Below are 25,346 nucleotides of genomic sequence, written 5' to 3'. Positions count from 1 at the left end.
CTCTTGACTGAACCCGTAGGGTCACACAAATAGTACGTAAACGGATCAAGTATTTAATGGCATTAAATACTCCATCTATGGATATTCGGAATCGACGGATCTTGGTTTCAGTGAGAGCTGAGATCGTCACAAGCAAGAAATGAATACTCCGGAAACGATGATATTGCCGGAAACGGAAATATGGATCGTATCGGAAATATAAATATTATCCAAGTCGTAGATGTTGCCGGAAACGGAAACATGGTACGTATCGGAAAATATTATCGGAAATGGAAATATTGCCGGAATCGGAAATATTGCCGGAAACGGAAATATTGTCAGAATCGGAAATATTATCGGAATCGGAAAATAGTTCCGGAAACGGAAATATTAAATATTTGTTCGAAACGGAAATTAATTCCGGAATCGGAAATATTAAATATTGTTCGTATCGGAAATGAATTCCGGAACCGGGAATTTAATCGGAAGCGTATCGTACGAATAAGCATCGGACGAGGCCTGCCGGACGAGGGCCCAGCACGAAGCCAGACCATCGCCCAACAAGCCAAGCGCGCCACACGAACAGCCAAGGCCACGCCAGGCCCAGCGCAAGGCCAGGCCCAGCAGGCCATGGCGGCGCGCGCAGCGATGGGCTGCGAGCTGTGCTGCTGCTCGCGTGGGCTTGCGGCTCGCGTGGGCCGAGCGGCCGTGTGGGCTGTGCGCGGGCATGGCCTGCACGCTCGTGGGGCATGCTCGTGTAGAGTTTGTGTTCACATACGAAACCTAAATTGTGTAGGATTTGTTTGATGATTAAATTCCTAATCCTAAAAGGATAAAATTAATTAATTAGAGTCCTACTAGGATTCTAGTTTAACTATTTAGTATCCGAATAAGATTCCAGTTCCTTTTCCATACCTCTATAAATAAGGGCCTAGGGTCATTATTTGCAGGAACGATTGAAGTATTCAAAGGGTAAGTTTTTGAAATAAAATTAACCATACACTTGCAAACACTAGCCGAAATTCCTAGTAACCTTAAGGGCGAACGACATTTGGAGTCCTAAAGACTTGTTCTTGTTCGGTTCGGGCGCAGCTAGGGAAGGCACGCTACAACATGTATGCATCAATTCTATGCTAAATGATTATGTGAATATAATATGCTTTCCTGGCTTTATGGTTTTTTCCGCATGATTTATGAATTGTCATATGTATCATAACCTAACAATAAGTTCCCACACGATATATAATTTATTTATTTATTGTTATAAATATCATATGTCATTTCTAATTTTACGAATAATATTACTATCTTATAGTAAAAGTTTGTTGTTATAATTTTGAGTTTAGATAAACGCTATTATTATAACTTTTTGAGTGTAAGTTATGATCCATACAAAACATATATTGTAGACAATATGGTCAAAATTACCACAAGATATGATATGATTTTGGTAGAAATTTATTTACTATTACTTATTTTTAATTCATACGGAGTATTTCGCTAGCCTAGATCACGTCAATAGAATTTTGATTATGTGTTAGGACCTGTATTTTAAATTAAAAATGTACTACATACATATAATGTTTACTATAGTTAGTCAAAATATAATTTCAAGTCTAGGACAATTGTAGTAATTTTTTGTTAAATATGAAAGATACCCACTCTGATTATATACTTTATTGCAATAATAGGGGGGAGATGAATGAACTTGTATTAGTATTATTCAAATTTATATTACAGGATAGTTATCTAAAAGTATACTTCGTATATTATGAGCACACAATAACGCATAAAGATGTTTTTACTGTTTTAATGAATTTTTAAATAAAAATTTGTACAACAAAAAAGTAAGTTAAGAATATTGCAGTAGATAATTATGTTATTAAAATTGTGAAATCATAATATTTTATTATAGTTATTAGTAACCTATAATGTAACATCAAAAAACCAGTAATTGTGCTGAGTAGAATTTGTAAATATTGTATTCGATGCTTGCCATAATAAATGAATTCATAATATTTCTTGTCATATACTCCGTACGTAGTTTAAAAGTTTTTTTTTTAATAAGTAGCTTAAAAAAAAAAAGTTAAGGACACACCAGGAGATGACACATGTCACTTCTGGTATGTCTTTTAATATATATAGTAATGATGTACTACCTCGATCAGTTTCTGAAAGTTCTTTACGCTTTGGAAAATGTATCCAAAGTATGAAAATTTTGACCGCAAATTCTCACTATTATATACATCAAAACGTTACATGTAAGATCTTGTTAGATTGATCTCGGTATGCATTTTCATGATATCAATTTTTTATAATTTTTTTCACATATGAAATTGGATATATTAGTTACTAAATATTGCATTGAGATCCGTGTAAATAGTAACTGTAAAGAACTTTAAGAAACGGAGATAGTATATCAAGAAAAACATCTATGTATTAAAATCTGTAAACACTCTTGCGCAAGTAAAAAATTTAGGCCATATAACTTAAGTGAAAACTTTCACGAACACTATAGATATCTATAGATACTTCCGATCTTGTATATTTTTAGTTGCTAACACTTGTAACTTCTACACTATTGATCGATATAATTTGATTCGACTACTTTAATGCGAACATATATATTTGTTAATCAAGAAAGTACGACAAGTATGTATAACATTTGTGTCGATTTCGAATTTTATTTAGGATCAAGTACAAAAGTGTATTAACAACAAAGCTCCATGGAATAAATATGCTTATACGTCTAATGACCACATCATATCTTTGACTTGATTGAAAAATATACTTATCTTATGCAAAATATCTAATCTAAAGTAAAAAATTTGAATAGATAATCACCAAAAATATCTAGTCAGGTTGTTACATACAATAATCTTAAAATAGGATATATACAAAATTAGCTTATTTATACAAGCAATATACGGAGTACGGATATTACAAATGACATAATACAGAGTACTCCTATAGTCCTATTAGCTTACTTGAAAGAGTATACGTTAAATCATGCAGATGTATAAATCTTAAATCATGCAGATGTATAAATCTTACTAGTGTGTGGCTCGGGCGTTGCTCCGGGTTTTACTTTTAGTCGGGTTTACGTTTTTTTAAAAATGTGCCAAATTTTAAAAGATTGTATTTTACATTTATATGTGAAAATATGACAAACATTGTAGCTAGTTGAAATGGTAGGTAGCGAAACTTTTAATCCACGAGGTTTGATGTTTAATCCTTGCTACATGATTTTTTGGTTGTCAATAATATACCATGATGCTTATTATTGGTGACATGGCGTAATACGGAGGGAGTCTACGTGACACATATACGTTTTCACAAACGCTTTTTTCTGTCGAACGATTCCCACATACATAGTTTTTGTTAGCTTGGTCAATCTTTTCCTTTCATTGATTATACTCTTTGTTTTATTAATACCCATTCTGATAAATTAAACAAGAAATTATTAAACCATTTATGTATCCTAAATGGCGGCAAAAAGTTAAGACTTAATTTTAATTTATAATGACGTTAGATATGGGTTTTTGTCACCATTAGGTTAAGGTAATGCGTAACTTTTTTTAATGAAATTTTCTTTTTTGGACATTGGAAAAAATATAAAGTCATCAACATCAAACCTTTACTAAATCATCCTTGATAACTTATTTATTTTGAAACGCATGTCATGTTATGTAATCATCGATTTTATAAAATGTAATATTACTAAGCTAGCCTCCAAATTTGAGTGACTATATCGTTCAATCAAATTCACCAACAACTATATACTTTGACTAGCCTAGCTTATCAATTTGCCAATAAGTTAAGCTAGTGAACAAGTTGGGATAATAAAATGCATTGTATTATTGATCATTAGATAAAATACTAATATATATGGGCCACAAAAAATAAAAAGATAAAATACTACTATGTTCTTCGCATTAGATTGCCTAACTAAATTAAATGACCCTTAAACTAAACTGATTAAGGGTGCGTTCTATTCAACTTATCTTATCTGAACTTAATAAATTCCGTGTCCATTTAAATTTTAAAATCCCTAATATACTTTACTTTATAAATTCGGTGTCCATTGAAATTCTAAAATTCCTAAAAACTCTTACTTTATATATGTCTTTTAAATGAAATTTAGTTAAACAGAAATTGAACCACACAACGTACGTGTTTTAAGTTCTACGTAGTACTTCGTACATAGTAGTACTTATAGAAGGAAACATGCTAACTATGGAGTAGGTTTGAGCATGTTTTTTCGCATATCAGATATGTGTGGAAACACACATATCGGCTAAAAGACAAATAGCTAAAAGACAAAATAGGAAGTACCATTCTGTAAAAAAAAAAAAGTACCATTTTGTAAGAAATAGTACCATTATGCAAAAAAAAAGTACCATTTTTGTTTTAAAAAGTACCATTAAATTTCTTTTTTGTCTTTTTTCCTATTTTGTCTTTGTTCTGATATGTATTTGCCCATACATATCTGATATGCGCAAATACTTCCTCGAGTAGGTTGGCCGTTGGTGTATAGCTTTACATAGGATCTAGGGATTGGATTATATATTTATATAGAAAAAAGGATCCAATAGGTGAAGGGGTGGGTTTTTTGGGTGATATATAGACTCATAGGCAAAGTTGGTATTGTCGTCACTGTGACATGACACGATCCAAGACGAAAAAGAGTTGTACATGCACGACACTGCTACACATTATTGGGCGGCCAAGTCGTGCTGGGATGAACATGTACCAGATTTTTTAACAAAATACGACACAACTGACACGACAAGATATAATCCTACAGAATGAATACACGATATCAAGATAGGCATTCCTCGTCAAATTGGGGAAAATTTAAAATTGAAAATTGAAAATTGAAAATTGAAGGCATATATTCCGTATCAATATGTACGTATTACTGTTGTAATGACGATGAATGATGAATTATTACACATTTACGACTTTATACAAGTCTTAACTCCTTAATTAATTATTCCAAAGGTCAATGAAGCACATGAAACCTAGCTTTCAAAACTCTGATTAATTAATTAATTGTCAACTATACATTTGGTTTTTTCTCCAAAATGTACCTTCCTAGTTCCTACCACTTCTTGTAACGTACATCTTTGGTCCTATTTTTATTTTATTGTATAGTTTTAGTCTCATAATATGTACTCATATTATTATTAATATTAACAATTACTACAACATATACGTAGTACTACGTACGAAGTAAGAAATTCGTACATGTCCTGCTTTAATTAAAAGTGTGCTACCTTGACCTATAGTCTTATGATCTCGCATCCATAAGTACGTGAAAGTTTATTTGTCACATTTCTAGAGTAGGTTGATCTGCCTACTTTAATTTGGGCTACAATTCATGTTCTTGGTCAGTTGGTTGCATGGTTATATAAAAGGTTAAACATACTCCCTTCGTATATTTTTTAGGATCAAGTTACATGTTGACAAACACAAGTATGGAGTATTAAGAAAACATGGTTGAATTTATAATAATGATGTAAGTGGGGTTGTTGACAATAAAAAAATACACCCCATAAAAAAAACAAGCGGGGTGTAAAAATTACAAAAAAAAAAGAGAAATTATTTATGACTTTTTTTTTAATACAAACTTTTATATAAGACGGTCTTACACAAAAGACCGCCTTAGTGTCATATAAGTTAAGCAATAAAATCAATTAGTTAAGCACTCAAGCTAATTAGTTAAGCACGGGAAACAATTAGTTAAACAATGGAACTAATTTAGTTAAGCACTGAAACTATTTTAGTTAAGCACTGAAACTAATTAGTTAAGCAATTGTACGAATTAGTTAAGCAATCAAATTGGTCTTTTCGGTAAGACGGTCTTACACAAAAGTTGCCGTTTTTTGAAAGGTAAAATTAGTTCATTAATAAAAAGTCATACGACATCTACAATAGAAATCAAAATTATCAAATACAAAATAATTTGGATCAATCGAAATTCTAATCCGGCAAAACCACGATTGTTGTAGATGAGATCTGTCAATGATGAATACCTTCTTTCACATCGCTGTTTGATACAGCCTTCTACGAGGGGGTCTTTCGATCTGTTATAGCTTTGAGATTGAATTAAATTCGACTCAATTGATTGTAGACGTAGGACTAACATCCGTTGTAACGCCGCAAAAATCTTCATCAATAAATCAACGTTTCATGTGAAATTAAAATCATAGCCCCAAACTCTCACAAGGAGAGAGATAAAATCCGATAAATGGGTAGAGATAACCCAATAAATGGGTAAAAAAAATTCTCCAATAGGGAGAGAATAGAGTTTTTATTCCGAACATAAAATCGAAAGCTAGAAAAAACAAGAAAAGATGGGCTTACTGGTTGGTGGTAGCCCCTAAAAATTAGGGTTTTGAAGGAGGAAGAGATAAAAAGAGAGAAAAAAAGAAAAGGAGCGGCTATGTAAAAGTTTGAATAAATTATTTTTGACTTAAGTGGCTAATACGTAGTACTCCCTCCGTCCCGGAATACTTGAAACCATTTAACCGGCACAGAGTTTAATTCATTATAATTGACTTCTTATTTAATTGAAAGGTACTAGTTAGTAGTGGGGTATTTTTTTAATATAGATAGTGGGATGTGGTGGGGGTCATGAATTTTTTAATGTTTATTTGGGGTAGTAGGGTTGTTGGTGGGCCCTTAGGTAAGGTAGAAAATAATAAAATAGTATGTAAAGTTTTCATTTTTAGAAGCGTTTCAACTTTCAAGTAATCCGGGACGGCTCGATAAGAAAAGCGTTTCAAGTATTCCGGGACGGAAGGAGTAGTAAAGTAAAATAAACATTTGGAGAATTAGTGTAAAAGTTACCGAAAATTGAATTATTCTTAGATATAACCGAAAGCAGTAATTGTGACTCTTAAACAGAGGAACTGAGGGAGTACAAATTGGTATCTTTCGTGCATGTGTCAACCAACATTAGCGTCATACTATGTATTACTCCGTATCAAGTTGTCTAAAAGCGTGGGTTGCCAAATTGGTCTAAAGAAAATTTGTGAATACTTGTACGCTTTTTTCAGAAAGATTATTCTTCAAACCTCATCGACCGGGAGCTCATTTATGGTAGTTGAATTGATGATGGACAGTTTCCAACTTCATCTTGGACAATAGAGTAGTATGATGAATTGATGATGATATTATTGGAAATAAATGATATTATGAATTTATGATGCACAAACTCTTATTTAAGGTCGTGTACAAGAAATATTTTAAAGCCGGATCGATGTAAATCAACTCAAAATATTTCAACGTTACCTCAATATAGTGTAAACATTATCTAAGAGTTATAAATTTTTTCTCGTTAGTAAAAATTATCCCTTCAAATTCAGTAATAACGTATAAAGGTAATCGTACTGCATGTGACTATGTGAATACCCTTTAAGATAAAATTATTTCATAACATGAAAAGCTAATCAAAACTAAACATTTTAAAAATTACCAAAACTAGGTAAAAGTTATCCCGATATACAATAAATTTATTGTGTATTGGATCCGTGCAATGGAAAAGAAAATTAACTAGTCAAACAAGTTGACATAACTATTGGATTATTTAAGCTAGATTGATGATATTTGAAATTAGTACTTCCGGCCTCTGTTATCCGAAAACGATTATGCAACCTAAGTGTTAGATAATGCCTTGAATCGGTCAAGTCCCTTATTGCAACGCCCCAACACGGGGATCTCTGTAATCTGTAATCCCCACAGATCAATAAAACTTTCCTCCCTTCTGCCTGTGGACGTAGCTAACACATTGTTGGTGAACCACGTTAAATCTCTGCATTCTTTAATTACGTTATTTAATCTTTCTTTGCATCCGTTATAACACTAAGAAATTGAAAGGGGAAATGTTAACTTATGTAGTACGTACTACGTAGTATGAAACATTGGTTACACCGATTGATTTGTATTTTGGTATGCATTCTTAAATTAACTCCAATTTAGTAAATACCTTAAATGCTTATTTATAGCACTTAAGATTTCATATATCATTGAACAATTTGAACTTTTACACTATTTTCGCACTTTTCTCTTTGTAGTCACTAGTAGTAACTAGCTTGATGCACACGATGCGTGCAAATATTTTCAAAATCCTAATTTAATATGTAAGCGATACTTGATCAAGATTTAAATAGCTTTATTTTTAATAAATTTACGTAGACACCAACAAAATACTTACGAGTTAGCTTATGTAATAAAGATAATGTGGACATTTTTCAAAGAGATGTGTTGATGTGGTTTAATCTTGTTGCGTATGAGAAAAAATTACTCCCTATTAAAAGTTGCTTGAAAATACAAAGTGAAATTAATCAAACAAGATCTCATAATATATTTGGATATTTATAGATTGTAATACAATGAAGGTTTTACTATAAAAATTTCAAACTTTGACCACAAAACTGAAAGTATAACCACAACAACATAAAACGGGAATATCATATTCGCGATTCAGATCGAGGATAGTGTTGAATTGAACTACTCCCTCTGTATTTTAAAAAGAGATACATTTTCCTTAAACGATCGTATTTTAAAAAGAGATACACTTTCTTTTCTTGACATGTTTTGATCCCCACTTCCAATTTATTAATATTTCTCACTTTCTTGTAGTCATCATACTTACTCACATCATCTTTTTACTATCATAAACAATTCAACCACTTCCCCACTTTCATCTTATTTTAATAAATTTAACTCACTCTCCTAAAATTATATACCGGTCAAAATATATCTCTTTTTAAAATACAAAAGAAGTATGTCATTTCATGAACTAGGGATTATATATATGATTTGCAAAGAAGGAAGTAGCTATTAAAAGTAGGAGTGGCAAAAGAGTAGAAGAGGACCACAAAAAAATTTGGTCAACAGATTCGTCAAAAGAAGGAGGAGGAATAATATATCAGATTGGATCCTAGTTTTTGCATTCATACGGTCATACGGCTCATACCTACATTTCAAAGATCTAATTTGTCATTGCCTTCCGGCCAATCAAAGCCCGCCATTACGCCATGTCAACCTTGAAATAGAAAGCTAGCTGATGTGGCATTACCTTATTGGACAGTCTTTTGCGATCCACAAGGTCTTCGACAAGGTCAAACATTGATGAATAAGCAAACAATTAAAATGAGGGTTCAAAATTTTGACCATGTTGATTGTTTTTCCCTACTTCATTTCATTTCTTTGTTTTTATCTATTAGAATAATACCATGCTTGTTAACAACGGATAGTTTACTAACTGCAGATCGACTACATGCCGTATTGCCTAAATTTCTACGGAGTATATAATTGACATACTATTACTAAGTATTTCTTCTGTTTCAAAAAATCTTTATACTTACTATTTGCATGGGTTACGGTGTAATGTTTGACCGTTAATATATCGAATTTTGTATGACAAAAAAATATAAAATTTTGATATTTATAAAATATATTTTGAGACAAATCTAATAAGATATCTCATGATAATTTTTTATAGATATAATAGTGAGAATTTATGTTCAAAGTTTTGATTTTTTGACACATTTTTCAAAGCGTAAAGAACTTTATGAAACGGAGGTAGTAGCTATTAGACATAATTAATATGTCAGTTAAGTAAATGTCAAATAAGGTTTAATGATAAAAACTAGTTATAACAACAACAACAACAACAACAACAACAATAATAATAATAATAATAATAATAATAATAATAATAATAATAATAATAATGGATAACCAAGACCATTGGGCTTATGGATAAGGTTGCTCAGCTTGATGATCCTCAGTGTGAGTTGTTGTTACTTATGGATAAATTCTACTTTGCTTTGCGTACTTGTCCTCCTGGTATCTTTGAGGCGGCTCAACGCTCTTTCGATGAGGCTTTTCGTTCTTCCTTGGAGCGTATTGCTACTGCTTCGGGGCCTGGCTTTGGTGATTGGCAGTGGCGTCTTGCCACCTTACCTTTTTCCTTTGGCGGACTTGGTGTCTATTCCGCAGGTGATGTTCGTCACTATGCTTTTCTTGCTTCTCGTTTGCAGTCTTCTGGTTTGCAGTCACAGCTTCTACGACATGCTGGTATTGTTGGTCATGGTCGAGCATTTGAGGATGCGTTGAGTCTATATAATAGAACGGTGGAGTATGACATCCTGAGTAACCCTAGTGAGGTCGCTGCCCCTAAACTCATGAAGAAACTGGCAGATATATACTTCACAAAGGTTAATGCATCTGCAGAATCCACCTTCTCTTTATCTTCTCGACAATTGGCGTTGTGGAAATCGCAGCAGGGAGATCAGACCTCTGCTTGGCTTCGTGCGGTCCCCATCTCAGGTTTGGGACAGACGATGCATGCTAAGGCTTATCGATGTGTGTTGTGTTACCGGTTGGGGGTTCCTTTGTTCTCTGTTACGGCGCTTGTTATGCTTGTTCCAGGGTCTTTGCGGGAGACATCTTTGGTGATCATGCGGTGTCATGTGCCGGCATCGTGGGTATTAAACATCGGCATAATGTGGTTCGAGATACCCTTTTTGACGTTTGTTATCGCTCTGGAATTTCGGCGCGGAAAGAGGTTGATGTTGGTCTATCTGGAGGGAACGATGGGGCACTCCGTCCAGTAGACGTGTTGCTTTACTCTTGGGATCGTGGTTGTGATGTGTGTGTCGACTTGACGGGATCATCCCCTTTGACACAGTCTGGGTTGGCTGGGTTTGTCCGGGCCGGGTTGTGGCTGATGCGGCTATTCGGAAACGGGCCAAGTACGAAGCATGTTGTAGGGCCATTGGTTATGGCTTTCTTCCGTTCTCTTTCTCTTCTTTGGGGGAGCTGGATAAGGATGATGTAGTGTTGCTGAAGCGGATCCAGAAGTTTTCTAGAACTCAGGACATTGGGGCTCGTGCTGCTGCTCATATTTTCACCAGGATAGGCTTTGCTATAGCCAGAGGAGTGGGGCCCAGATTGTATCTCGGCCTCCCACTAACTATTTGTAAATTATTTGACTTTGTTGGCATTTGATAATAATAATAATAATAATAATAATAATAATAATAATAATAGTGGCTAGGCTCCCATCCAACTTTGTGTAATCGCTTCATAATAATAATAATAATAATAATAATAATAATAATAATAATAATAAATTTTGCCTAAAAAATAACAAATATTTATAAATGTATAAACTTGATAAATCCAAGATGACTACAAAAGAAACATAATTTGACCTTTTCATTGGTTGGAGATCGAAACATACTTGACTGCTTGTGCATGCAGAAAGGGTGCCCCACTATTCCTCCTCACTTTCTCTCCTCTCAGAACTCAGAAGCAAATGTTGACGTTGAAAATCAATTTTTTTTAATAATAATAATTCTTCTTCAATTTTATTTATTTAATTTTTTGATTTTTACTGGTAACTTTTTTGACAATGTAATTATTGTAGGCAAGTATCAATAATTTTCCACGGTGACCTAGCAAGCTCTTGGCGTAGATGTACTCCGTAGTTGGTAATTATTACCCAAAAAACTTCATAGTTGGTAAAAATATTAACAATATAATTCTGACCCCAAAATAACGACTCATGATAACAATTACTACAATTCAACCAAAATTAGTGGACTAGAGAGCTGAGGTGGATATATTTTTCTTTTATCTCCATCTCCTCTTGCTTCCTGCAATGACCTGAGCAGTGAATTAAAAGGATTCATGTGTGCGCTACAACTTGTAATTAGGGGCACATAAGGTTTTGTTGGATTTTACATTATATATCCACCATTTAAATATGTTTTTTATACGGTGAGATATGTAACATAACGGAGTATTATTTTCAAATAACAAGTCAATGTTATACTCCATTTTGCTTGTGAGAGTGAAATATGCTAGATGGTATTAGTTGACATTTCTTTGTTTTAATTTGTAGCAAGCGAAAAAGATAAGGGTCTAGCACCGCCAAGTAATTTGATTTAATTGGTTTAGTATAAAAGTCAAAAACAAATGAAAACTCCCCTTTAATTAGAATAATACAATAAAATAAATTAAATTATTTGACTATAGTCCGTACGCTTTGTTCTATATATATGCAAATTATATTTTAGTTCTCGAACATGTTTATGAAGCTAATTATCCAAGACAACGTACTTCAACCATTCCTAAAATCAAGGTATGATTTTCATCTAGCTCTCAATTTTAAAGGGATTTTTTTTTCCGCTTATAATTTTTCTTTTTTCCTATTTCGGTTTGGATTGGATTACATCGTGCACACCCCTATTATTTTTACAAATATTATTAATTTGTTTGCAACAACACAATTTTGATTGTTTTGGAATTGTCTTTTGGGAATTGGGAGTAAGGTAAAACGTACTATTTTGCTGTTACGTTAATTAGAAAACTTTTCATGATAATAAGTACTTTGAATTGCATCGTGTACACCCTCTATCGTTTAGTACGTAGTAATTTGGTATAAAACTTAAACAAGTATAGGAGAAATATGTCCAATATAATTTTTTTTTTTTTGTGATTGTGGACACTTTGTCTTCGACTAATTCATTACCTTTTATTCCCCTAAAAAAATGATCTTGAGAGTTGAGATAAGGTACAAGTTGTTCTAGTATGAATATTGGCACGTATGGTCAATTACGCACTCTTCTTGATGAACATTATTTTATCCACGCATGAAAAAAACTAGATCTCGATCGTCAGTGAAAGTTGACTACGTAGGTACGATCATATTGCATGTACTAGTTTATATTCTTCCATTTATAATGATATTATGATTATTATCTTAAGGTTTTATCTTAGGCAATATAAATAGATCGAGATGATCGACAAATATCTAGCACCTCGATCTCTAATTATTGATTGTCGAAATGTACCGTAGAACAACGCAATTTGGATTATACACCCGGGTGCACAGTGCTCATAGTGCATCCTGTTGAACATTTATTGAAAATCTAATGAACATTGAGAATGATTTCAACGTACATGTACAAGTGAAATATTTAAACTATATGTTCTATGGATTGGAGCTATATGTTCATTAACTGTATGTTCTTTGGGTATGAATAATATGTTCTTTGTATTTGAACTATATGTTCATTTGAAAACAGGGTGCACAGTGAGCATTGTTCACCCGGGTGTATAAACCATATTTTGGTTTGTAGGTTACGTCAATAAATGAATCTGTCCAAAATACTACCACAACAATATCTTTCCTATCCGGGATAACAAGTCTTTACTTGATATTAGCAATTTAATTATGATTAGTCTAATCCATACGAAATATCCTTACTTAACGAGTCTGTCAAAATATCCGACTATGAATTATGACCTAAGCTATATTAAATTACGGCTTGAATCTTTTGTACAAGACGCCCCCACAAAGTCAACATAATATGGTCATGGATTCCTTTTCAGAACAGCTATATTTAATTTAATTTAATATTCTTCAAATCATGTTCTAATCCATTATTTTTCTTCTGTTGTCATTATTGTTAATTAAGAAGACTAATTAAAAGTATTATTAAAACTCATTATAATCTTTTTAGTTAACCACTCTTTTTCCACGATCTAGCCTCCTTTAATTGAATACGGTTAAATTATCTTGTACTCCACATGTGCTAGCTTAGCTGAGGTAATTATTATCATCAACCATGCATCATTCATTTGTTGTGACAAATAAGGTGCTGATGATCTAGTGGCCTTAAGACTGAGGATCTGTGTATAATAGGTCTCAGATTCAAATCATTCGCTTCCATTTGTAATTAATATTATCTTTCTAGTCCTCTGACTCATTCGCACCAAAAAAAAAATGAACTAGCTAGTTTTTAAGAATTAGGGTATGTGTATGACAAGTCGCATGTTTGTATCCAAATCCTCCGACCCATTTGTAGTTTTTAGCTCTCTTATAACTCATTCACACACACACACAAAAAACATTCATTTGTTGCCAACTACTTTGACCTAGATTATATTTTAATGGAGTTCATATGATGAATAGGTTAGTCGACAAAAGGTTGATTTACTATATATATGAATGATAAGTTATTTATATCATTATGGTTGATCTAAACTTAGATTAATTAATTAATTAGCTTCTTACTATATATTTATACATTAGGTTGTCCTAACTCACAATTGTGTACCTATTGTAGTTGCTTTCTACCTACTAGTAAAAGATCAAAAATGGAGGCCGAGCTTAGTGGTTCTTCCATTTGCAACAATGATCAAGTAAGTTTTCATGACTCGATTATTTCCCCCTTAAATTCAGAAAATTGGAGATAATTCGTATGGCCAATAAATATATCCTAAGTGAATTTATTCTCTATCCGTTCATTTGTTTTATGTGAAATTTATTCAAGGTTTATTTATTGTTATGTAGGATCAGCTTTTGAAATCAGCCAAAGCAAAGATGGGAGAAGTAAAAGAAGAAAACCAAAAGTTAAAGAGATTATTATCACAAATCCTAAAGGAATATCAGTCTCTAGAGAAGCAAATTACGTCCATGGGTCAACCTAAACAATCAACAACAGAAACAAATTCGTCGAGCAACAACGAGGACGATTACGGCGTAAAAGACCAAGATCAACCTGAGATGGTTTCTCTAACTCTTGGTAGTTGGAATAACCCTTGTAATAAGAAACAAAATTATGACAAGAAACAAGAAAGTGATGATAGTTTGAATAAAACAAGAAAAGTTGAAACTGGTGGGTTAGAGCTAGGTCTAGATTATCGTAACCCTAGGGTTAGTACGACTGATTCGATCAAGTATTCAAGCTTGGAGAATTCAAACAAAGTGTTAAAGGAAGATGAAAACGTCGATACATGGACTTCTACTCAAGATCTTAAGGTGAAAGAGAACACGAATTCTCGAGAAGTGGATGATCAAGAGATTTTGCATCAACCACAAGTGAAGAAGACTAGGGTTTGCATTCGATCTAGATGTGACTCTCCTACGGTTAGTACTTCCTCCGTTTCTGAAAGTTCTTTACGCTTTGAAATACGTGTCCAAAATATGAAAACTTTGACCGTAAATTCTCACTATTATATACATCAAAACGTTACATGTAAGATCTTGTTAGATTGGTCTCGGTATGTATTTTCAGAATATCAACTTTTTATAATTTTTTCACATACGAAATTGGATATATTAGTAGTTAAATATTGCATTGGAGTCCGTGCAAATAGTAACTGTAAAGAACTTTCTGAAACGGAGGTGATATATGTAACAATCATTTAAATTTACGCGACTCTTTTCAAGTTTGAACATATATATGCATGGTAATTAAATCGAATAATTGTTGTTATATATAGTTATTTCAATTGTGCAAATCTGTTACTGAACGTTATTGTTTATGGATGAGCAGATTCATGATGGATGCCACTGGAGGAAGTATGGGCAGAAAATCGCGAAAGGAAATCCTTGTCCTAGAGCTTACTATCGATGCACGGTGTCTCCGAATTGCCCTGTCCGAAAACAGGTAATTACAAGTATTATTTAGAGAGATTGTTTCAATTAATCTTGATTAGTTAACAAAAGTTCATGATCCACTTTCTATGGCGCTAATGTGGCCTTTGACCTCCCCCCATCCCCCTAGAAAAAATTAAGTTAATTTATTCACAACTTGGTATATATTGAATTTTCAAGCTTATAAACAACTTGGATATTTGTTTAAACAAAACAAAAAACAACTTGGATATGGTCTAAAGTCTTAAAATAATATGAGTTTTTTTTTTTAAGCTAAATAATGTGAGTTGTATTAATTCTCAATACTTATTATTCGTTTTTTATTTGTTGATCTGAAATAATAATAAAACTATATTGATTAAATTAGACTTCCATTCAATTCATTAGTCAAGCTTTTGAAATATCTTTAATTTAGTTAACATTTTCAAACATCACATATTAATCGTATTTGTTTTATTGAGGAGATTGGCTTTGTATTGAAAAGTGTGAGAAAGTCTTAAACGAAGAGCTTTTAGATAGAGATATATCCTCTGAACCACTTTGTCACGTTATCTCAATCTCTCGTAAATAATGAGAACGCATATTATGCAGTACAACAAAGAAGACACTTTAAACTTTTTTTCTGAATTAAAATTAATTCATTAATAAAAAGTCATGCGACATAAATTTTGACTTTTGAGGGGCTAATTAACATAAATTGACTTTTTGAAGAATGATCCTCAAATACAAAATTAAAATTTCAAAATTCTTTCAATTTAGAGTTCATGTAATTAATTAATCCATCAATTGATCCGTTAGAATATTTCAGTAAATATTATTAAAAAGTTGTACTAATTTTTTGTTACTATTTCACGTAGGTACAAAGATGTCCTCATGACATGTCCATCTTGATCACAACCTATGAAGGAACTCACAACCACCCACTCCCTCTCTCCGCCACCGCCATGGCTTCAGCCACCTCGGCCGCAGCCTCCATGATCAAGTCCAGTACCTTAACCTCCCAAACTCCAACCCTAACAAGGCCCGGACTAACCACTTCATCTCTTGGACTCCATTCCTCAAATTTCATGACAACCTTCAACAACAACCCATCATTAATCTCAGCTTCTTGTCACAACTCACACCCTACCGTTACCTTAGACCTCACGGTCCCGAATTCCGGGTTCTCCTCCTTCGACTGGTTATCCTCATCATCATCATACTCTTCTGCTACTTCATCAAGAAATTCAAGTTTTCTAAACTTTTCTTCATCAGCCGCTTCTTCATCATTACCTTCTCTAGACTTCTCTACTAGTTCATTACCAACTAGTAGTAGTTGGGCTAGTGGGTATTTGTTACCCTACACTAATCATCATAATAATAACACAAGGACTAATAATATTTACCAAAACCCTAGCAATAATAACAATAATGTTCAACAACAACAACAACAACAGTCGTTGAATGAAACAATAGCTGCCGTGGCGACTAAGGCAATTGCATCAAACCCTAATTTTCAGTCAGTGTTGGCAGCTGCAATATCGTCATATGTTGGAAATAAGGCTAACAATGACCAGAAAATGACGTCATTCCCTTCGAGTGGTGCACTGCAATCAGCAGAAAGTAGTCGGAGCTTGGCGTTGTTCCCTACTTCATTACCGGCCTTATCGACGTCGAAGAACAATGCTTCTGTAGCTGCTGATGCAAGGGATAATGTTGGGTAAAGGATACATGGATTCAAGTTCTTTCTATGCTTAATTGGTGTGCATTTTGACATTTAGTTTTTTTTTCCCCTTTTTTTGTCTAGACATTTTTTTTTTCATGCAAAATTTCCAAGTACATATACATACTTTATTTTTTAAAAACAATTACTACAGAATACTATGTGTCACTTTAGATAGATTTTTGTTACTAATTTGAAATTAAAACTAGCTCTAGCTACAATGTATATATACACCACTTATATAAGTTTTTGAGTGGTATATTTGTGAGTTGTGACTTTGTGAGTGAAGCATGCCGCTGAGGGAAATAGGCCAAGTATATGATATTGGGACATTGATTGATTTTTTCTCTAATTATTGTACGTTTAATGCCTGAAACCGTTGCCACCAACTACCACCAACTAGACCTGGTTATCGGGCGGGGGGGGTCAGGGTCGGTGCGGGTCAAAAGAGGGTCGGGTATTGAAAGGGTCATTTTTAGCGGGTCGATAATGGGCGGGTCAAAACGGGTCGCTGGTCAATAGCGGGTCATTAGTGGGCGGGTCAATAAACGAGCAATGAAAAATGAAAAACAAAATAGCCATGTGCAAGTACAAGTAAATACGAAGCTATACACGTAATTTTTTGTATCATTACTATTTTATTTTTCAAAATAATTGTAGTATAAGTTTGACCCTATAATGACCCTGTCCAATAAAGGCCCTGTCCAATAGGAGCCCTGTCCAATAAAAGCCCTATTAACTTGACCATAACCCTATATCCATTGGACTACCCTGTCCAATAACCAGGTTTACCACCAACTAATTTTAGTACGAAACTTCTTCAACTTATAAATGATCAAAACTCTCACCGCTCTTTAGGGTATAAACAAGTCAAGCCGGGCTGAGTAGTGACAGCGCACGAGTACTACCCTATTTATGTTTATGTTTATTTAATTTAATCGAGCTAGCTCGAGTGTGAGCCCGAGTCCGAGCCTGAGCCGAGCTTTCAACCGAGCTCAAAAATATGTTCAAACTCGATTCGTATAAATGATTTTGTGTTCATGAACTGTTCTTGAACATCTCAATCATTAATCGAACCAAGTTAATAATTAAACGAGTTTTGCGCTTTAGAATTTAATCATTTGACACATTATTTTGAATGTTACTAATTTAATCATTTAAGTTCAAAAATATTTTTATTGTATGATTTTTTTTGGATGTTAAAAGTCGAAATACAATTTTTATCTATAAAGGCAAATTTGACTATGGATATAAATAGAAAAGCTTATTTTTGAACATAAATAAACAAGTTGTACATAAACTTAAATAAACAAGCATACATATATTTTCGTGTTCAATATTATTCATTAAATGAGGTTCAAAACTTGTTCAAACTCGGCTCATCTGTTAAATAAATAAATATGAACAAACTTTAATCGAGCCGGAACTCTGACTAGATATGATTGAGAGTCCTGACTCATTTGTGCCTCTACAACTCTCAGAAAATTTAAATTATAACAAGTGGGTCCGCATTTTTTTAATGAATTCTTAATTGGATCCATATGAAGAAACAAGATCAGAAAACCTTGATGAAGGCAAGTTCATATATAGATACTTCAATTTTGAGCTTAAGTTCGGATCAATTTCTAGATTCACGGTTCAGGTTCGTTTCGAGTTCGGCTCAAATCGAACTATTATTGGAGCCCGGCTTTCAAATTGATCTTAACAAGATTTTTGAAAAAAATGTGTTAAATAACTAACTGCAATCAACTAGAATATAATTCCACAAACTGGACTTATAAATCTTGGTTTGACATATAAATTACGTAGGTCTGGAGAAATCTAAATTGTATAACTAGGGGAATTATTGTTTTTATTTCAATGATGAGAAATTCAATGGATCTAGGATTAATTTTTCGGGTTAAAAATGATAAAGGTTATGTTAAGAGTATGATCCACATGTGAGTTGGGACTAGTTGTTCTACATGAAAGAAATAGAGAGATTGACTAACCTATAAGATTGATGGGTTACTCCACCTATCGCCAATTGGTTTTAGGATGAAACTCCGTCAGACTTATACATGATGTTTGGAGCAAGAAGTCTAACAAAATTGATTACCCCAAGTAAGGGCCATTTGACCTCATGTTAGAAGACCAAAGAAGACAGTAGGGTCATTTGACCTCATGTTAGAAGACCAATGAGTGATTAAACACTATGATCAACTCGTTTATCATTCGAACTACATTTTTGAGTCTGAGCTCAACGCATTTTTATAAACGAACTTAACTTGACGAGTTGATTCCAAACTGTTCGCGAACAATACAGTTTGTGTCCACCCTAATTGAAAATATGAATTATATGACCTGCTCAAAACCCATTCCATAATGCATTGCCAAAAGCCCAAATGGGCCTTAACGGGTGAAAATCTGAAAACTCTATCTAATTGACACTTGTACAGAAAGTGACACGTGGGAAAGTTGGCAATCCGGTAGGTGGTAAGTGAGTAACAAACTCTCAATCAGAATTCAGAACAAACTGCTAATTTTGGAGGGCGGTGAAAACCAAATTAATATTTCGGTTTCTTCAATTTAATTTAATTTTTAATCCAAAAAATCGTCAAAACTTTCTGAAATCATTCTGGGTATTATTCTGCAACAGGTATTATCAATCTCCATAACTAATTTATATCTAGTTATTGTTATTTTGCACTACAGACAAAGTCAGTCAGTCATAGATTGTCGTACATATTCATCTCAATTGATACCACAAAAGAAAAATGGAACAAGATAGAGTTTTTTTTGTCATAATAATAAGAAACTGTAATTATATTTTCTGCCTTGAAATATCGGAATCCTTGAAGAAATCAGCCTGCAATTTATCAAAAACGTAATCGAATTCAATATTCTGTGTTTGTTAATTGTTATGATGTTATCCTGAATGATTCGTTACAATTTTACTAACTTCAGAAATTATGAATCTGAATAATTTATCTTATAAGCGAAAATTTAGAAGATCTTGCTTGTTAATTGAAACATGGATAAATCACAGGACAAAACAATGGATACTGCGACAACAGTTGGCTATGATGCTTACTTTGAGACAGTTCAAAGTAGAAAAAAGTTGCCCATTTCGTTACAAGAGACATTGACATCTGCATTTGCAAGCATACCTGTTTCGTCCTTTCCAAAAGTACCTGGTGGCAAAGGTGGTTATCTTACTGGACATGGGTTTGTGTCCAAGTTAAGCTTTTTCATTGAGTTCTTTTACGATGATGGAAATCGCATGTATTTTTGTTTTGCAGTAATAGAGATTTCAGCAGAAACATCAGTATCTGATACTGTGAAGGTTCTCTCGGAATGCAACATACTCTCAGCACCGGTAACAGATATGGAGAAAGCCAACAGCAATGATTGGAAGGAGAGGTATATCGGGATAATAGACTATTCGGCGATTGTATTGTGGGTGTTACAAGGTGCTGAGCTTGCTGCTGTAGCTTTATCTGCAACCTCTGCTACAGCTGCTGGAGTTGGAGCAGGTGCAATAGGGACTTTAGGAGCAGTGGCACTTGGTGCCACTGGCCCAGTTGCGGTTGCTGGGTTAGCTGCTGCAGCAGTTGGGGCAGCCGTGGCAGGTGGCTTAGCAGTGGACAAAGGGATGGGAAAGGATGCTCCAACTGCTGCTAGTGAGTTAGGTGATGATTTCTACAAAGTTATTCTGCAAGAAGAACCCTTCAAGTCAACCAAAGTATGTTATTCAGTTTTCAATTTGCCTATGAAATATTTGGCAAGCAAAATATAGTATTTTCCATTGATTCTTGGTAATATAGTATCTTTGCATTTCAGGTCAGGGAAGTTGTGAAATCATTCAGATCGACGCCATTCCTTCCAGTTTCAACAGAGAGCAATATGTTGACGGTTTTATTGCTTCTATCAAAGTATAGGATGAGAAACGTACCAGTAATCGAACCAGGAAAGGCTTTCATGAAGAATTTCATCACTCAATCTGCTGTTGTGAGGGGCCTTGAGGGATGTCGTGGACTAGATTGGTTTGATTGCATTGCTGCACATCCCATTTCTGACTTGGGCCTTCCTTTTATGTCACGCGATCAGGTAATTGCTCCTGCTACTATCATTTAAGTCACCCTATTTGACCTCGCACATGTAATATGTTGAACTGAATTCATCTGTTGGCAGGTTGTGAGCATTGACAGCAGTGAGCTGATTCTGGAGGCATTTAAGCGGATGAAGGACCACCACATTGGTGGCCTTCCGGTTGTGGAGGGACCAAAGAGGAAGATTGTTGGTAATTTGAGCATAAGAGATATCAGATACTTGTTACTCCAGCCAAACCTTTTCTCCAACTATAGGTATATTGTTTACCCATCAACTTCAACTGAGATTAATTCACAGCATATTTCATGTCCTTATCTTTTGTTTTCCTTATCAAGCTTTTGTATCTAAATCATAGCTTGTGATTGATGCATTGAGAAAAATCGCAAACTTCAGGCTCAAAGGCTATGTTACGTGGATTCTTGTTTTACAGTTTAAGTATCCATGCTAGATATTTAACAATACGAGTTATATGTGAGCACTTGGAAACATGTAAAATCATCAGAAAATAGTAAAAGTCGAACACATGGGTGCGTACTATATGAGATATTGGATTATGTTGTGTTAAAAGCTGAGGTAAATTAACAACTTAACAAAGTTTGATTTGGTTAATAAGCTGATCATATATCTTATATAAGATGTGTCACTCAAAATACAACCTTAGAATTACTAGCTAGTCAAATACAGAGATTTTGTATAAAGAAAAACACGATTGAAAACTTGAGTGAAAATACTCATTTCCCAGTATTATCTCATTTGCAAATTGCATATGTAGTTAATTCTCACAAGCTCTTTTGTTATTTCAGGCATCTTACAGTAAATGACTTTATGAAGACAGTTACCTCAATGTGCCAAGAGGCAGGTAGAATTATGCCACCGATAACATGCAAGTCAGACACCACCCTTGGAGATGTTATCCACAGCTTGGCTTCCAAATCTGTTCACAGGATTTATGTTGTAGCTGAGGAAGATGAAGTTATTGGCGTTATTACACTCAGAGATGTTATTTCTTGCTTCATCTATGAACCTCCAAACTACTATGATGAGTACTTAGGTTATTCTGCTGAGGTGTTGCTTGACCGGTGAAAAATGTCTGTTCTTGAGATGAATAAATGCACCCAATCGCGTTTTTCACAGAGCGAGTGAGCTGCAAAAATTGCTCCTTGATTTAGACTTGAGAAACATATTTTCCTTGTTAGAACTTAGAAGTATATCAGAATGTTCTGTCATTCTTGTGACCTTGTAACTTGAAACTGTCTGAAATGGGCATAACAGTGTGCAACAATGTTAACCATCCAAATTTTCTGTAAGCAAAATCAATGTTATACTTGTTTCACCTGAAACTGTTTTCCAGCAGAGAAACTCCCTTCAGTCTTTCAAAAACTTGTGCCGATAATAGCCGTTTTTCTGCCGTTACCTGCATGATGCCGGTAATTGTGTGGCATTCTGACTTCTGGTCAGATAATATGTGGATCTTTTCAAGTCACTTGTACACTATAGCCCGGAAATTTCTCCAGTCCCTTCACACCAATCATATTCCTGATTCTCTCAACATCCTCCCACCTTCCCGTTGCTGCATATATATTAGATAAAACCACGAATGTAGCTCGATTTCCAGGTTCCAACTCAGAAAGTTCCTTCGCCATATCTTCACCAAGCTTGGGATCCAAATGGTGCCCAGCAGCACCAAGCAATGAAGAAAACACAGAACTAGAAATCTCAGGGATTTCACGCAACAATTCTTGAGCTTTCTGAAGGTGACCAGATCGACCCAATAGGTCAACCATGCAAGCAAAATGCTGTGAAGTTGGCATCAGGCCATATTTTACGGTCATCATCTCAAATACTCGTAATCCTTTGTCAAGCTGACCTGCATGACTACACACAGTCAGTAGGTTAGCAAATGTGCTGCTATTAGGCACAACATTATCTTTCTGCATTAGATAGAAAACTTCAAATGCAGAATCTTCCTCGCCATTTCTTCCATATCCTGAAATCATCGCATTCCAGAATGTTGGGTCGCGAGGTTTGATTTTGTACAGGTCAAATATTCTGCGTGCCCAAGATGATTGCCCACACTTCATGTACATGTCGATGAGGGCAGTAGTGAAGAACTCATCGTTACTGATTTCAGTTCTTATGGCCGCTGCATGAATCTGCTTTCCCAACTGCAGGGATGAGATCGTAGAACATGCATCCAAAAGGCTGGTAAGTGACTTCAAACTCGGAGCAATTCCTTTTGATACCATCTCGGTAAAGAACTGCACTGATTTGTCATATTGTCCTTGTTTTGAAAACCCACTGATCATTGTATTCCAAGTTGCAGAATCTGGTACCAATCCTTCAGATTCCAGTTCAGAGAACAATTTTAGGGCAGTATCACAATCGCCAGTCAAGAACATTCCAGAAATAATTGAATTCCATGTAATTAGATTCCTGTTACCCTTCATCTCTCTAAATACAAGATAACAAGAGTGTGAGCCACATTTAGCATACATATCTACAAGTGCAGTTCCCACCATTATATCAAACTGTAATCCAATTTTCATAGCAACACCGTGAACTTGTCTTCCAAATCGAAGGTTAATGACATTAGAACAAGCACCCAAAACTATAACCAAAGTGACTGAATTAGGCCCTTCACTGGAAGACTCAAACATGCCCTTAAAGACCTTCAAGACAACGCGATAAACACCATTCCGAACTAACCCTGATATAAACGCATTATAGCTAACCACATTCTTGTAATTCATCATTCTAAAAGCCTTCGTGGCAGAAACCACTTCTAAACAACTCATATACATTGTCACAACCCCAGTCGAAACAAAAACATCCCTTTCAACACCAATCTTTACCGCCCAACAATGAACCTGACTACCATTTCCAACAACATCACACGCCGACAACACACTAGCAATCATCACCGAATTCGGCCTAAACCTCTTCAACCCAACCTCTCTAAAAACAAGAAGAGCTTCTCCAACGCACCCATTCTGAGAAAACCCAGAAATCATCGCATTAACAGAGGCCTCATTTCGTTGTGGCATTTCATCAAACACCTTGACTGCATACTTCACTAGTTGAAACTTCATGTACATATGAGTAAGTCCCGTTGCAGCGTAAGTATCGCAGTAATACCCATATTTGATGAGATGGGTATGAATGATTTGTCCTTGAAGAGGGTAATTTAGCTTTGCGCAAGATTTGAGAAGACATGGGTAGGACAAATGGTTGATTGGTAAAGACGAAGAACGAAGTTGAGAATACAAATGCAAAGCTTCTTTGAAATAACCATTTGTAACTAACTTTGCTATATTATGACTCATGTGCAAGAAATTTAAAGCTCTGATCCATAAAAGATTATTGTTTTTCTGCCAAATTCTGAAACTGATGTTTCAGATATTCAGCTTCAACTTCTGATAAATGGCGCCAAAACTGCCAATTGATTTTGTAATTTTTTTTTTGTAATTTTTGATTGGTAAGATTTTAGGTTATAGGGCAGTTGGGCCAATATGGTGTTTTAAAGAATTTAAACTTAGCCCAAGTCCAACACCCTAATGTTTCTGTTTATAGGGCAGTTGGGCTAATAGAGGTGGGTAATTGGGTATGACTCATACCTTTACTCTAGCTATCAAACAAAAGGAAAAAAATCTATCCCTAATTCGAACCAAACACATAGTATTAAAAATCAAGTTCCAAGCCCATACCACGTTGATAATTCATGGTTCCAGATTTCCAACTCCATATCAGTTTGTGAATCAAACGCCTCTAACTGGGTTTGGTTTGAGTTGTAAGGTTCGAGTCATTTAGAACTTGTTAAAAACTGATCATAATATGTATCGCAAAGTAATGAATGAACTTATGAGAATTCAAGTAAACCGAAAAACTATCCTCAATTCCTCATAAGTTCTCTTGTAAAATAGAAAATAAATACCCAATTATCTATACTAATATATTAAAAGGCGTTCTTAAGAATGTATACGTGTCACGTATACCCATCACTAGACCTCTTTGTTAAAGGTTACACTTCCTACCATCTTAGCCAACCACAACTTATGTTACATCTTTCTACATAAACATACATATTCTTTTGACGTTAAATAATACCCA

The 25,346-nt window shown here is 34.5% G+C and overlaps 3 protein-coding genes across 5 annotated transcripts; 2 read left to right on the top strand and 1 right to left on the bottom strand.

The window, feature by feature from the left end:
* Positions 1-12,092: 12,092 nt before the first annotated feature.
* LOC110784474 (WRKY transcription factor 72A-like) lies at positions 12,093-17,495 on the top strand. 2 transcript variants are annotated; one of them, XM_021988929.2, is made up of 5 exons: positions 12,093-12,142; positions 14,133-14,208; positions 14,360-14,935; positions 15,345-15,458; positions 16,303-17,495. In XM_021988929.2, exons 1-5 carry the CDS (start codon positions 12,093-12,095, stop codon positions 17,146-17,148), a joined length of 1,662 nt encoding a protein of 553 aa, XP_021844621.2. In that variant the 3' UTR covers positions 17,149-17,495. The 2 variants fall into 2 exon arrangements, with proteins under 2 accessions (XP_021844621.2, XP_021844620.2); XM_021988928.2 differs by lacking the exon at positions 12,093-12,142 and adding an exon at positions 13,954-13,978.
* Positions 17,496-19,628: 2,133 nt separating this feature from the next.
* On the top strand, positions 19,629-22,589 carry LOC110784473 (SNF1-related protein kinase regulatory subunit gamma-1-like). 2 transcript variants are annotated; one of them, XM_021988927.2, is made up of 6 exons: positions 19,629-19,785; positions 20,176-20,332; positions 20,429-20,871; positions 20,970-21,236; positions 21,321-21,493; positions 22,043-22,589. In XM_021988927.2, the coding sequence occupies exons 2-6, from the start codon at positions 20,185-20,187 to the stop codon at positions 22,320-22,322; spliced, it is 1,311 nt and encodes a 436-aa protein (XP_021844619.1). In that variant the 5' UTR covers positions 19,629-19,785; positions 20,176-20,184; the 3' UTR covers positions 22,323-22,589. The 2 variants fall into 2 exon arrangements, with proteins under 2 accessions (XP_021844619.1, XP_021844618.1); XM_021988926.2 differs by lacking the exon at positions 19,629-19,785 and having other exon boundaries at positions 20,146-20,332.
* LOC110784472 (pentatricopeptide repeat-containing protein At2g02750) lies at positions 22,580-24,711 on the bottom strand. Its single transcript, XM_021988925.2, has one exon. The coding sequence runs from the start codon at positions 24,560-24,562 to the stop codon at positions 22,715-22,717; it is 1,848 nt and encodes a 615-aa protein (XP_021844617.2). The 5' UTR covers positions 24,563-24,711; the 3' UTR covers positions 22,580-22,714.
* Between the last annotated feature and the right edge of the window lie 635 nt (positions 24,712-25,346).

The sequence above is a fragment of the Spinacia oleracea genome, chromosome 1 (genome assembly GCF_020520425.1).
Source record: "Spinacia oleracea cultivar Varoflay chromosome 1, BTI_SOV_V1, whole genome shotgun sequence".
In the NCBI taxonomy this organism is placed as follows: Eukaryota; Viridiplantae; Streptophyta; class Magnoliopsida; order Caryophyllales; family Amaranthaceae; genus Spinacia; species Spinacia oleracea.
Note: the sequence above shows the minus strand (reverse complement) of the source record. Positions and strands in the feature narration are given on the sequence as shown.

What these genes read in the sequence shown, in the direction of transcription:
- LOC110784474 (XM_021988929.2), top strand. Translation starts at nt 12,093, where the DNA reads ATGAAGCTAATTATCCAAGACAACGTACTTCAACCATTCCTAAAATCA. An exon ending in CCATTTGCAACAATGATCAA is followed by an intron (nt 14,209 to 14,359) that starts GTAAGTTTTCAT and finishes ATTGTTATGTAG; the next exon opens with GATCAGCTTTTGAAATCAGC. An exon ending in CTAGATGTGACTCTCCTACG is followed by an intron (nt 14,936 to 15,344) that starts GTTAGTACTTCC and finishes ATGGATGAGCAG; the next exon opens with ATTCATGATGGATGCCACTG.
- LOC110784473 (XM_021988926.2), top strand. Translation starts at nt 20,161, where the DNA reads ATGGATAAATCACAGGACAAAACAATGGATACTGCGACAACAGTTGGC. An exon ending in AAAAGTACCTGGTGGCAAAG is followed by an intron (nt 20,333 to 20,428) that starts GTGGTTATCTTA and finishes TTTGTTTTGCAG; the next exon opens with TAATAGAGATTTCAGCAGAA. An exon ending in CTTTTATGTCACGCGATCAG is followed by an intron (nt 21,237 to 21,320) that starts GTAATTGCTCCT and finishes ATCTGTTGGCAG; the next exon opens with GTTGTGAGCATTGACAGCAG.
- LOC110784472 (XM_021988925.2), bottom strand. Translation starts at nt 24,562, where the DNA reads ATGAGTCATAATATAGCAAAGTTAGTTACAAATGGTTATTTCAAAGAA.